At 43.3% G+C, this 14170-nt stretch overlaps 1 protein-coding gene and 1 long non-coding RNA gene across 5 annotated transcripts in view; one reads left to right on the forward strand and one right to left on the reverse strand.

Annotated features, from left to right (window-relative positions):
• The window catches only part of Dlc1 (DLC1 Rho GTPase activating protein), a 381773-nt gene that overhangs the window by 364101 nt on the left and 3502 nt on the right, over positions 1 to 14170 (forward strand). For 3 of the 4 annotated variants that reach the window (XM_013521500.1, XM_013521501.1, XM_013521502.1), the window contains 10 exons: positions 529 to 592; positions 2211 to 3634; positions 4537 to 4713; positions 7035 to 7194; positions 7314 to 7512; positions 9295 to 9514; positions 10968 to 11082; positions 11637 to 11855; positions 12567 to 12784; positions 13987 to 14160. In XM_013521500.1, coding sequence (XP_013376954.1) covers positions 529 to 592; positions 2211 to 3634; positions 4537 to 4713; positions 7035 to 7194; positions 7314 to 7512; positions 9295 to 9514; positions 10968 to 11082; positions 11637 to 11855; positions 12567 to 12784; positions 13987 to 14160 — 2970 coding nt within the window. The remainder of the gene's footprint in view (positions 1 to 528; positions 593 to 2210; positions 3635 to 4536; positions 4714 to 7034; positions 7195 to 7313; positions 7513 to 9294; positions 9515 to 10967; positions 11083 to 11636; positions 11856 to 12566; positions 12785 to 13986; positions 14161 to 14170) is intronic. The other variant, XM_005398346.2, reaches the window with a different exon arrangement.
• On the reverse strand, positions 5279 to 6544 carry LOC102014221. Its single transcript, XR_263143.2, has 2 exons — positions 6144 to 6544; positions 5279 to 5685 (listed from the first exon to the last, which is right to left on the reverse strand). It is a non-coding gene; the product is annotated as an uncharacterized LOC102014221 (long non-coding RNA).

The raw sequence follows: 14170 nt of genomic DNA on the forward strand, positions 1-14170 counted from the left end.
GAAAGTTATTAAAAACAGTTGGATATTAAGAAGCATCAAATTTGCTCTCTGTATGAGAAAATAAAAATTTTAATAAGCTGTTTTGAGGTTATTATTTGAAGATAACTAAAGCATATTTTTTTCATTCAAATTTTGATGTGAGATAAAATATACTGTTGTGGAAGAAGGTTGACATTCTCTGCATGGTTCCTCCTTATTTTTGTTTCTATGAAAAGTGACTTGCGAGGCTCTTGTTTCCTGACGTAGAACCTGCCTAATTGCAGTTAGCCACTGGCTCAACCTGGGAAGTATTAGAAGAAGTAAAGGCACCTGACAAGTGTCATTACAGTGTGCCATTTTGCTATATAATAGTAAAAATTAAATTTAAATGAAAATATTTAGAAATACAAAGGGAAGTTCTAATGGTCATCTAAATTATTGATATTAATGAGTTCAAAAAACTTACTAAATATATCATCTTTGGAAAGTGTATTTACTTACCCATTGGTGGTTTCTTTTCTTTGCTAATGTTATTTCTTTGCTCTGTAGGCGTCTGAATACTTTAAACAAATGCGCAGTAATGAAACTAGAAATCAGCCCTCATCGGAAAAGAGTGAGTATATAAATTATATAATAGGAAAGAGAGTGGATAAAAGGCAAATCATATATCAGATTATGTGTTTTCTAATAGGTTTTGTTTCCCAAACTCTTATTCTTTTTTGTTCCAAAAGCATTTCCATTTTTAATACTGTAATGTAGTCAAATTTACCAAAGGCTGTGTAATTTTAGGTAGTTGAAACCAGGACTTGCAGCCAGTCAGTAGACTGTTTTATATACTGTTTCTGACCTGAAGAAATTATCTATTATTTTTCCTAATTAATTCAAGGCCTACTATGTAATGAAGGGATAAGGCTTAATGAATCTCGCTGGACTTTTGCAGTCATTGCTCCCAGAGAAAGTAAAGCTAACATTCTTTAAGAACTCTGCAGTCTTCCCAAATAAACTACATTTCAGAGCTGTCAAGATGAAAGGCGATATTGAAGAATCATAAATGATCTGAAGGGAGGAAAGGAATTGGGGGAGGCAGTGAGGCGGGTGGGAAACCCCACACATTTCAGTCAGTGGTGGCAGTGAATTAGCTGGTATTTTTTTCTGCATGTGAGTTGTGAGGCCCTTTTATGAGATCTTAGGAGAAGAGGTGGGCGTAGCACTGGGAGTTAGTGTCACAAATTAGAGTAAACAGGAATAAGTTTGTCAAAGAACATATTTCTGAGGGTTTGGAGTACACATTTTAATTATCCTAGAGTCCTTGACATGCAGTAAGTTGCCTCCTTGAGGAGTGAAACTTTTCAAACAAATGAACTGTAACCTTAGCATCCACTGAGGTGTGCCGAAAAGCCGCCAAGTCACTGTTTAATGCTCTCTACTCACCGTCCTGTGAAACTTGGGCCATCTGATATTTTCTACCCCAGTGCAAAGATACTATCATATTGAATTGTGCCTTTGATATCCTACTGAAAGGGCCAGCGTGCAACAGTCTGTGACAGCAAGTTCCTGAGCCCTACACATAAATCAGGCACTGCTGTTGGGACTGGGTATTTGTGAAGCCTGGTCAGATTGCCTGGAGCCTGTCTGAGGTTAAGAATGCACGGGATAGTGGTAGCATAAGCCCTGGCAGCGGAGTGGGGAAGCAAAAGGGCAGGTAAGAGGTGACACAGCATTGGCCTGAGATGTGTGATGGCTTATCTAGTGTGGTCTCCATGAATTTAGTATGAGATCTTAAAATTTGGGGGACAATTAGATCGTTAAGTTGCTACTCTTCTTATTGTTTGAAAACTACCTTTTTAATTGCAAAAGGAAATAGAAACACGTACTATTCAACAGATAGCAAAACGGAAGGTAGTGCAGAGAGAGTCCACGGTTGCTGGCTCCGGTTTAGAATATTTTGCATGCCTGCAATTTTCACCAATCTTAGAGGTTCCCTCTGTGAGCAATTAAAGAACAACCTGCGCACTCAGGGTTTTCATTAAATAACTAAATCAGCTTGTAACACCTCATGAGATTTTCTCTTGTTAAACTCTTTACATATTGGTTACTTTAACCAAAAGTAATAAAGAAAAGGAATTGATACTGGTGACATCTTTAGAGCAGTCTCCTGCCCCTGAGCGAGTCCCTGGGCCCCTGCTGCCCACCAGTCCCAGCCCATGAGTGGCTCCGTTATGTCTTTGCAGAGTGAGGATTCAGATGAAGATGAGCCCTGTGCAATAAGTGGCAAATGGACTTTCCAGAGGGACAGTAAGAGGTGGTCCCGGCTTGAAGAATTTGACGTCTTTTCTCCAAAGCAGGACCCAATCCCAGGGTCCCCAGATGATTCCCACCTGAACAGTGCCATGAGCCGTGAGAGCATGCTGACTGACCTCAGTGAGCGCCAGGAGGTGGCTTCTGTCCTCAGCCTGAGTAGCACTAGCAGTGTCCACACCCATGTGCCCTGCGGTGGGGAAGCTGCGACACCCCGGACTAACTCCGTCATCAGCGTCTGCTCTTCTAGCCACTTTACAGGCAATGACGACTCTTTCTGCAGCCTGCCATCTCCCAAGGAACTGTCCAGCTTCAACTTCAGCATGAAAGGCCACGAGAAAAGCACCAAGTCCAAGACACGGAGTCTGCTGAAACGGATGGAGAGCTTGAAGCTCAAGAGCTCCCACCACAGCAAACACAAAGCACCCTCCAAGCTGGGGCTCATCATCAGTGGGCCCATTCTGCAAGAAGGGATGGACGAGGAGAAGCTGAAGCAGCTGAACTGCGTGGAGATCTCAGCCCTTAATGGCAACCACATCAATGTCCCCATGGTACGAAAGAGAAGCATATCCAACTCCACACAGACCAGCAGTAGCAGCAGCCAGTCGGAGACCAGCAGCGCTGTCAGCACGCCCAGCCCTGTCACCAGGACTCGCAGCCTCAGCACATGCAACAAGCGGGTGGGCATGTATCTCGAGGGCTTTGATCCTTTCAGTCAGTCTGCATTTAACAATGTGATAGAGCAGAACTTTAAGAACCAAGAGAGCTACCCAGAGGACGCGGTGTTCTACATCCCTGAGGATCACAAGCCTGGAACCTTCCCCAAGGCTCTCTCCAACAGCAGTTTCTGTCCCACAGGGAACAACAGCTCTGTGAACTGGAGGACAGGAAGCTTCCATGGCCCTGGCCACATCAGCTTAAGGAGGGAAAACAGCAATGACAGCCCCAAGGAAATAAAGAGACGCAATTCCTCAAGCTCCATGACCAGCCGCCTGAGTATCTATGACAATGTGCCAGGCTCCATCCTCTATTCCAGCTCAGGAAACCTGGCTGACCTGGAGAATGAGGACATTTTCCCTGAGCTGGATGACATCCTCTACCATGTGAAGGGAATGCAGCGCATAGTGAACCAGTGGTCTGAGAAGTTCTCAGATGAAGGAGACTCCGACTCAGCCTTAGACTCTGTCTCTCCTTGCCCGTCGTCTCCCAAACAGATACACCTGGATGTAGACAATGACCGAGTCACACCCAGTGACCTGGACAGCACAGGCAACTCCCTGAATGAGCCTGAAGAGCCTGCTGACATTCCAGAGAGAAGGGACTCTGGGGTGGGGGCCTCCCTGACCAGGTGCAACAGGTGAGAGCCGTGCTCCTTTTCCCTCTGGGCTTGGGGTGGCGGTCAGAACAGGATGGCTTCCACTGGTCCTGTGGGAGGACATGGAATGGACACTGGCATTCACAATCATGTAAATTCCTGAGGAAGATGTCATACCAGAAGACCCCAACATTCCCAAAGAAAGTCTGTTTATTAGTGGGTACTGACTCTCTGTTGGGTAAGGTAAAAAATGGAGGTTAAGAGTAGTTATGGGTGCACAACCATGTGAGAAGACTTAGTGCCACACTGTGTAGGTAAAAATGGTTAAATGGCAAATTTTATGTCATGTCCAGCCAGCCCTCCTTATCCATGGGCTGTGTCTGCATTTATGGATTCAACCAACTACAGATCAAAAATACTTGGGAAAACCACTACAAAGTATTTACAATGTCTTAAGTATTATAAGTAATCTAGAGATGATTTAAGCAGAGAAGCAAGACATGGTGGTATATGCCTGAGGCTGGGGCACAAAGGTCGCAAATTTCACCCCAGCCTAGGCAATTCAGTGGCTTAGCAAGACCTTGTCTCAAAAATTAAAAATAAAATAGGTTGGAAATGTAGCTCAGTGCAAAGGCCATAGGTTCAATCCCCAGTACAGTTAACAACAAGAAGAAAGTGAACAGGAGGATGTGCATAGGTTCTCTGCCATCCTGTACAAGGGACTTGAGCATCTGTGGATGTGGTTATCCAAGGGTGTCCTGGAACCAAGCCCCTGTTCATACCTAGCAATGACTGCACATTTCACCACGGAGGGATAATAGAAATGGAATGGCAATTGAGTCCTCCTCTCACTTACTAAAATGCCAGCAAGCAGCCCAGGGCCCTCTTTGCATTTACTGTTAACAAACTTTTGTGCTCACTCCTTTTGCCCTGTTCTCTTCCAGGCACAGACTGAGATGGCACAGTTTCCAGAGCTTCCATCGGCCGAGCCTAAACTCTGTATCTCTGCAGATTAACTGCCAGTCTGTGGCCCAGATGAACCTACTGCAGAAATACTCACTCCTGAAACTGACGGCCCTGCTGGAAAAATACACACCTTCTAACAAGCATGGTTTTAGCTGGTAAGAGCTTAAGCTTCTCAGTAAACTGTCCTGCAAGTGGTGTTTGGTCAACAACTTGAGGCCATCCCAACCCTAAGCATATGACAGTTGCGTCTTTATTAACATCTAGTCAACAGTCCTCGTGCAGTCTGCATTCATAGGCAGCACTCAGTACTGCTGAAGCTAGTGGGATTTTAGGGGTAGCAGGGTGCTTGGACTGAGTTTTCTTCTCACAGAATGACACATTGCCCATTGATGGAGTTGAGAATGTATCACTCTCGCATCACATGGTACAGGCACCTGCTTTCCAGGGGTAGAAATAACCTGCAGTAGATAACTGTGTGTAGAGTATCAGGTCATATTAACAGAAGGATGGAAAGAAAAATGTTATAGTATCATGAGATCATCCTTGAAATATCTGATGTACATTACCTGGCCATTTGAAATCATTTTTGAAACGAATATTTGAAGGATCGCTCAAACATCTACATGTGCAAAAGAGTTTAATGTTCTTCCCATCAAAGAGATTCAAATGGTGGATAGTACATTTAAGAAATACACTGTAATAAAGTGTTATAGACAAATATATAAATGCAGGTGAAATTTATTGGATGCCTTCTTCAGCATTACTTTTCAAAGTCCAGCCTTGTTTGTGTACAATGTCAGACGTGAACTCTTTGGTTGGATGGGCTGTGAGTGTGACCTGACCTGTACATAGTAATTGTTCTGTTCTTTGTGCAAAGCCGAGAACTGCCTCTGGATGGATGTCTCGGTGTGTTTTGCAGTGTCAGCTGGGTGTCCTTAAGTCTTTTCACTCATCAGCGTGTTTGTTACCCAGTTGTTAGGAAAACAAAAAGCAGCCTCTTTCAAGAGTGTGCTTTGTAACAGACCAAGTTGCTTGAGAGTCTGCGGAGCCAGGTAGCTGGTCTTGCTCTCTCCACTTCTCCCTCCTCAAGATGCGCAGTGCGCGGAGCTGTAGCATCAAAGCACCTCCTGTGCAAAGGCGGTTATTATGAGAGCCTTGCTAAATACAGAAGTTGTTTGTTCTGGATGACAGAAATAAGTATTGACCAGTTTACCCCTACATGCTTCAGATTCTCGGTGGGGAGCGTAATGTGTTCTTTCCACATTCCGCAGCCAAGCTTTTCTGCCCCAACAAAGCGCGTATTATGCACACTTCTAGCCATAATACCGTGTACTTTAACTGTATGGAAATACAGATTTGGCTCTGCTCTTTAGCTTTACCTTTCCTAGAGCTATAAACAGTGCTCTGTCATGGCTGGTGGAAAGCAATACAGTCAAGGCAGTCGGTCTTCTGCAGTGTTCCTTTGTGCTTGAGGGTAATATTTTCCCTTCTGGCTATTTAAAACTGCATATTTTAGATTCTCCTTTCTAAAGAGCTACCCACCCCCTTCCCACCAAACCCTCAAGAATCTTAAAGTCCCTCGTACTTCTTGAGTTCTGGTCAGTTTTTCCAATGAGTCAAAACCAAATGTAAAAGCCTGGCACGGTGGGGAACCCATGTTACAGGGAAAAATTCTGCCCAAAGTTTCTGTCTTGTTTGGCCTTGCCCTTTCTTGTCTCACCCAGAGGGGTCATCTGTAGAGCTCAGATGTCTGCTTGACAGCCTTAAATGTATGACATGGGCTTCCTGCTGTTCCTTATGCTGCTGTGGGTGGAGCTGGTTTCAGGACTCCAAGGAGTCTGGACTAGTCTCACAAAATCCCCATTGTTCCATTTCCTTGTTCCCTTAGAAACCTGAGAATTTTCTATTGACCAGGATCATCAGCAGGGTCCTTCACTGTTCAGCTCTAGACTTGGTTCTTAGTACATTAGACCAGTGTCGTGTATTTGCTGTTCTCTCATGCACCATTACCTGAATCTTTTTACGTAATCTTCCTTGGATCTTGTTTTTCAAACTCTTATCAAAAGTACTTAATTAGGGCTTTACATGTTTTCTGTTTCTGTTCTTTCTTGTGCCACCATTGTATAAGGAAGCCCATTGGGTCCCTTAAGAATACAGGCTCTAGTTTCCCAGGCCAATAGTAAAAGAAAATGCCCAGCTAAAGAAATGTGACAGGGCCTCACCCTTAGAAGAGCTAGAACAGAACTGTCAGTGATGGTGGGAATAGTCTATATTTCCACAGTCTAATGCAGCATCTACTGGCTACAAATGGCCAGTGAGCACTCAAGGTGTGGCTAGAAAGGGCAAGAAACTGGACTGGTCACTATGTCATTGAAATGTAGTTACCATATGAGCAGAAACTAAAGCTTATCTGCAGAGGAAGGCGAGTATCGATTATCAAATAAACGCATCCCCCACCACTATGTTCTTTAAACAGGGCTGTGCCCAAGTTCATGAAAAGGATCAAGGTTCCAGACTACAAGGACCGGAGTGTGTTCGGGGTCCCTCTGACGATCAATGTACAGCGCACGGGACAGCCCCTGCCTCAGAGCATCCAGCAAGCCATGCGCTACCTCCGCAACCACTGTCTAGACCAAGTGAGCACCGCTGCCTGTGGCTTCCAGGAAATCGTGGGAACTCAGCTCTGTACTTTTGCCCTTGTTCTGTGGGGAAGATGTTCCTTCCATTCCGACACATAATATTTTCTTTCCAACAGGTTGGGCTCTTCAGAAAATCGGGCGTCAAATCCCGGATCCAGGCTCTGCGCCAGATGAACGAGAGTGCTGCGGATTGTGTCAGCTATGAAGGGCAGTCTGCTTATGACGTGGCAGACATGCTGAAGCAGTATTTCCGAGATCTTCCGGAACCACTGATGACAAACAAGCTCTCGGAGACCTTCCTACAGATCTACCAGTGTGAGTGCTCCTTGGTCTCAAGATTGTTGACTTTGGGAGAAAATGGGCCCAGCTAAAGCTTGTAGCTTCCTTTGATGTTATTTTGACAAGAGGGCCTGAGGGGTGACCTCCTGGGCGCGTGTCAGCAATATCTTCCTTGCCTCTGTGTGGGGAACATTTCTGAATACTTATTGAATTATGAGAATATAAATTGCCCTTGTCGTTAGACTATAATGGCTGAAGCAGTTGTATATTTTTACATTCTGATCCAGCTTCTTTTATTTCTTTGTAGAACAGTGTTATCTGAGATGCTTAGATAAAGAGCAGGTACCAAAATTGATCAGTTTCTCTGCCCCCCTCTTTCTCTTTCAATTATTTTACATCTCACCAGCAGGCCTGTTGTATTTAAAATTTCACAGGTGTCTGAGTGTTTCATCTCACTGTAAAATGAATAAATAATCTTTTTCTGTTATTCATCAGAATCCCTGCCAGGAATACTTGAGAAAACAATACCCTTGTCCTTCTCACTTTTAAGAAAAGCTTAAAGCAAACAGTTGTTGAAATTAATGATCAAGATCGGGATTATAGCTTTTACAGCCTTGTATTTTTCTTGGCTCAGAGAGCTATTACAGCAATGTGATTTAGAAGCAGCTTCTCTTCATGCTGAAATTGTCTTCAGCGTTGGCATGTTGGGCTTCATTTTATGAGAAATGAAGCTGGTCTGGATTATTTCATTATTTGTTTCATCTTTTCATATTTTATGAAAACATGGCTCACATTTTCCCCGCCAAGGTATTTGTTATGTATTGTAACCATGGAGCTGTTTAATCAGTGTGTCCTGTGGCACTGCATTTGAGTGACTTGATTATTTTTTCCACTACTTACTTTTTAAAAGGTTTGTCTAGTAAAGGAAATCCAAAAGTTGGGTTCAGCGCTTCCTAATATAGATCATTGTATAGGTTTACTTGCCTTTTATGTCTATGCATAATTATATGCTTTCTATAATCATGTCTTGGTGTGGTGTCTAAACTTAAGAAATTACTAGGCAAAGCAATCTGTTGTTTAAATTGACTGAATAGTCTAACAAGGTCTCCCATTTCAAGAATGAACAACTCAGTTAAAATTCGGAACGTTCCCAAAATAGTGAACCTCTAATTAAAAGCAAGACTAAGAGATCTGAGTTCTTGTCCTCTTGTGTATAGGTATAAGACTTTTCATTGAAACTAGAGGCTAATCTTATAATGATTTCAATAACTGTGATTGTACATTATAGATTTTTTAAAATGGGCTTAAGAGGCTTTTGTTCTGTAAAGTAAAAGTGCAGGAATCATCTGGAGCTAAGGTCTGAGGTGGATTTAGGAGTGGATTGGTATTTTGAGTGTTTGAAATTTCTTAACTCTTCCAAGAGGCAGGAAATACTTGAGGGTAGGAATGCTGGTGGCGGTCCATAATTTTTTCCTTATTAACCTCTACTAAGCTCTTTGGAAATGCTCATTCCATTTTTTTTTTTTTTTTTTGGTTTTTTTCTGGTACCGGGAATTGAACTCACGACCTTGCACTTGCCAGGCAGGCGCTGTGCTGCTGAGCTAAATCCCCAGCCCCCAAATGTTTTGAGGGTTTTTTTTTTTTGCAGTCCCAGGGATGGAACTCACGACCTTGCGCTTGCCAGGCAGGTGCTTATGCCACTGAGCTGTATCCCTAGCCCCGCTCATTCCATATTTGATACTGATATTTGCTTTGAGGTGTTTCCCTGCCATATACATGGAAAATCACTGAGCCGATGCGGCTGCTTGTGCCCTACAGATGTTCCCAAGGACCAGCGCCTCCAGGCTATCAAAGCCGCCATCATGCTCCTGCCTGATGAGAACCGTGAGGTACTCCAGACACTCCTGTACTTCCTGAGCGACGTCACAGCAGCTGTGAAGGATAACCAGATGACTCCCACCAACCTGGCTGTGTGCTTGGCGCCTTCCCTCTTCCACCTCAACACCCTGAAGAGAGAGCATTCCTCTCCCAGGTACAGGTCAGACGCCAGGTGGCACATGCTCTGTTCTTCAAACTGAGGCATCTACTGGAGCTGCCACTGTATTCTCGTTGGCTTCTTACCCAAATCAAGTGAAACTGAGACCTCCTTCATTCCCAGTGTGGGGCTGCCCTACACTTTGGTTCCTTTCCTGTCAGTACTTTCTAGAAATTGTACCTTAATATTTCTAGCAATCCCTTAACAAGTGGATGTTGAGATAAAACACTGGCTGGTGCTTTGACATGGCCAGTGTTTACTCTGAGGCGAATGATAAATGTAACTATACCTTCTGCCAGCAAAGACCCATGCGGATTTACTAGTCTAAAAACCTGGGTGGATGATCCCTGTTGTCTTTGCCTCTGCATGGTCAGTAAGCCAAACTTCCTAGCCTGTGCCCCACGCCAGAACAACCAGGCCTTAAAGAACAGAAGATGATGCTGAGCTTCAAGGTCTCTCCTACTCGGGATCTGGCCTAAGCCAATAGTATTATAAAAGTTCTGCCTAGAATACGTGTGTACAAATGGGAGAGGCTGTGGAGAAAGCCAAGGATCTGAAAAATAACAGAGATGATATTAGTAGGCACCTTCTGGGTCTCACATTGGACTTTTCACTTAATCATCATAACAATCAGCAGGTGAAGAACTTGAGTATCTGGTATCCATAGCGAGAAAGTGAGGTACAGGGGAAGATCAGCTCCGTAAGTAACTTGTCTCTATCTGATAGGAAGAAATAGAGCCAATCTGACCTTCTAATTTATGTGACTATTTCATGTAAGGAACTTCTATTGAAGTGTAACAGGAAGCAATGAAGAACTGGACTGACCCCCATATTAAATCCTCCAGCTGATCTTTCTCTCAGATCTGAAGGAAACTAAGGCCCAATTATGTTGGGTGAAGTTTGCTTTGTTCCTGAAAGCCTACAACTCTTTAAATACCCTTTTATCTAGTTCTAAAAGTTTGCTGAGGCATTCCACCTTTAATGGGATTGAGAACCAGAGATGAGTAAGAGATAAGAATAAGACACCACCTCCAGGAAACAATAGATGTATCCCTCACCTGTGGAAGGGGATCCTGTTTATTTAAATAGTCAGAAGAGGGACTGGAAACTCCCAGCGTCCCCACCCCGCACCCTTCAGAAGTCTCCTTATTCCTCAACACACAGAGGCACAGTCCTTACAAGCTGTGAGACAGGAACCTATTTAATCAAATGGCTTTCATTAGCCTGGATTTCATTAAAAATATGTCTGTTCAGTGGTGTGTGTGTGTGTGTGTGTGTGTGTGTCTTGATAAAACCGAGACACTCTGGTGAACAAAATAAAAGCTCTCTTAAACCGCTTAACAACAAATAGGCCCCAGGGAAATGTTTTTTCTCCCCTGGGAGTTTCATGAGTTTTACGCTGATGAAAAGTACGTACATATTTGACTCATTCCCCTCCTTTATTTCTTCTATGTAGGGTAATGCAAAGAAAACAGAGTTTGGGCAAACCAGATCAGAAAGACTTGAATGAAAACCTAGCTGCCACTCAAGGGCTGGCCCATATGATTGCAGAGTGCAAGAAGCTTTTCCAGGTAAGGAGCGGGGAAGTTTAGCTCCTATGGGCAGGTTATTGTGAATGAGACAAGATTGTAGCCTTAATACTTGTTCATGTCTTAACAAAAAGTCTTTTTTATGGCTGGAGACTATATATATAGCTTGAAAATGTCTTATTCATACATATTTATGTATACAGTCGTTCAAGTCAGTAATGGTAATGAAATTGACTAGCCCATACTTCTTTGAAAAGAAAAAGTAACAAATTACTTGGCACTAAAATTCTATATCTGAGACACATGCTTTGATCAATGTAATCCCTGTTTTAGTTACTTACCCTCCTACTCTAACTTTGCAAAGAAGAAGGCCTGACATAAAAATAAGTGTCTTAGGCATGTTTTGTGAAACTGATCTGTCTGTATCTTCATAAGCCATGTGAAGTCAGTGGGGATCCCCCTCCCACCACCATTGTTGAATACAGAGGTTCACCTGCCTGTACCACTTTGAGGATCCAGGCCATCACTTCTGCCCACTGATGGACACTGAAAATAGACACAGGTAGACTTACCCACCGCCTTTGTGTCTCTCCCAGGTGCCTGAAGAAATGAGCCGATGTCGCAATTCCTACACAGAACAGGAGCTAAAGCCCCTCACCCTGGAGGCATTGGGACACCTGAGCAACAACCAGTCTGCTGACTACAAACACTTCCTCCAGGACTGTGTGGACGGCCTATTCAAGGAAGTGAAAGAGAAATTTAAAGGCTGGGTCAACTACTCTACTTCTGAGCAGGCCGAGCTGTCCTATAAGAAGGTAAGTCCCTTGCTGTTGACCACATTTGCATGCCTGTGCTCAGGACTTGGGTTCATGAGAGAGAAGATTCCATGGGAATCTGTAGCCCAGGCCCATCCTTAGAGAACTGGGCAGGCATGTGATTCAGATTCCCAGGTAACCAGTCCCATGAGAAGTAATACTCATTAACACTTAAGAAGATTTCAGTCTACTTCTAATGAAATCCTTTGTTTCTGCAGAATGAAACTAGAGTTTCTTGGAATGTTTTACTAAAGCCTTTAAAAAGGCATTTTAGGACATGCTTAAATTTTCACAAATTTTGGTGAGAATCCCTTTACATGCCTGTCTTTTCTTAAATACTCTGCTTTGGGTGTGCTATGTGGCTCAGCATAATGGGTCCATAGAGGTATTTAATAAAACTATTTCTCTGTCACCTTGAAAACAAATAGAATGATCTGTATGGCTATATGAGTACTGGGTTGAAAATAAATGAATAATCGTACTCTATCACATTCACCCACTATGAAAACAAATGTCATGGTTTTAACCAGAGTGGACTCTAGCTATTTTGTTTGCTTCCTGGCCTACTTCTGAATGTATTTAAGGCAGCTTATTACCTTCATAAATGTATTAATCTCTGAAAACAGGACCGTGTCCCCACCCATAATTTGTCTTCATAAGTCAAGATGTGTGTGTCTTATCTGCACACTGAGAAATGCTTCATCTTTATAGGTGAGTGAAGGGCCTCCTCTAAGGCTCTGGAGATCCACCATTGAAGTTCCTGCTATGCCTGAGGAAATCTTAAAGCGCCTACTGAAAGAGCAGCACCTCTGGGACGTAGACCTATTGGATTCAAAAGTGATTGAAACGCTGGACAGCCAGACTGAAATCTACCAGTATGTCCAAAACAGTATGGCGCCCCACCCTGCTCGGGACTACGTGGTATTGAGGTGAGATCTTCCAAATTGATTATTGTGCACAAATGGCTAAGTATCAGAACTGAGCCTGTAATCACTGACTCTTATAAGATGGTTACTTACAATGAAACATAGGCCTCTAGAAATGTGTGAGCCCTTCCAGATACAGAAAACAGATCTGTATTTATGCCAAGAGGGTATTCATCACTGAAAATGCTTGGAACTCTTTTGGAAGTGATCTCAGAAAGAGGGACATACTGAAATTAAGACGCTCTTTTGTAGCAGATTTTTGTCCCTTTTAGGATAGATTTTTTGGTTAGAAATAGCTAGTGAATGAATAAACCAGGAAATGACATTTGGGTCCCAAGCAAGATGTGGTTAATGCTGATTTATTTGGGATTCATAAAATCTCTGGAGACATTATTGAAAGAGGAATTCCAAAAATATTTGAGGGAATGTCATATAGTTTATCCACAATGTTTCAAACAGAGCAGTGTTTGTTTGGATATCCATGTTCTAAGACATTCATGAAATGTCACAATGGTTTTTTAGCAACACTTCAGATTGGTTCTTGTGTTTGGCGGCTTTCTGTCACTGGGGCAAAGTACCTGAAGAAACAACTTAAGGAGGAAAGGTTTACTTTGGTGCATAGTTTCAGAGGTTTCAGTCCATGGCCTACTGGCTCCATTACTTTGAGCCTTATATAAAGCAGAACATGATGGCAGGATCATATGAAGGAGGAGACTGATCACTTTATGTCAGCCAGGAAATAGGGAGAGAGAAATAGATCATATATAGTCCCTAAAGACATACCCGTATGCCCTTTAGCTTGGCCCTATCTCCTATTTCTGTCACATCTCATGACCTACTAATGCCAACAAATAATGAATCTATCAGTGAATTAATCCACTGATGGTGTTAGAGCCCTCATGAGCCAATCACCTTCCAGAAGCCCAACCTCTGAACACATCAGCCTTTGGGAGACATTTTAGATCCAAATCATAACAGTTTTCTTTTCCAAGAGATGACTGTCAGAGCATGTATGCCCTCAATAGAAGGGACTCTGTATGGAGCAATTCATCCTGAAATCTGTATGTGGTGGTCCAGAGGATGCCATTTACCCAGTATGGGTTACACATGGCACGGAGCCTGGCCCTTAACTGTCTCTTCTGATAAGGTGTTATTTTCAGTTTGCAAAGAAATCCCACCGTCTGCCTCTGGTTTTGTCTCCACAGAACCTGGAGGACTAATCTACCCAAAGGAGCATGTGCGCTTTTACTCACCTCCGTGGATCACGACCGGGCCCCTGTGGTGGGTGTGAGGGTTAATGTGCTCCTGTCCAGGTATTTGATTGAACCCTGCGGGTCAGGAAAATCCAAACTCACCTACATGTGCAGAGCTGATTTAAGGTAAGTTCTG

Source organism: Chinchilla lanigera, unplaced genomic scaffold (genome assembly GCF_000276665.1).
Source record: "Chinchilla lanigera isolate Chin_1 unplaced genomic scaffold, ChiLan1.0 scaffold00062, whole genome shotgun sequence".
Lineage (NCBI taxonomy): Eukaryota > Metazoa > Chordata > Mammalia > Rodentia > Chinchillidae > Chinchilla > Chinchilla lanigera.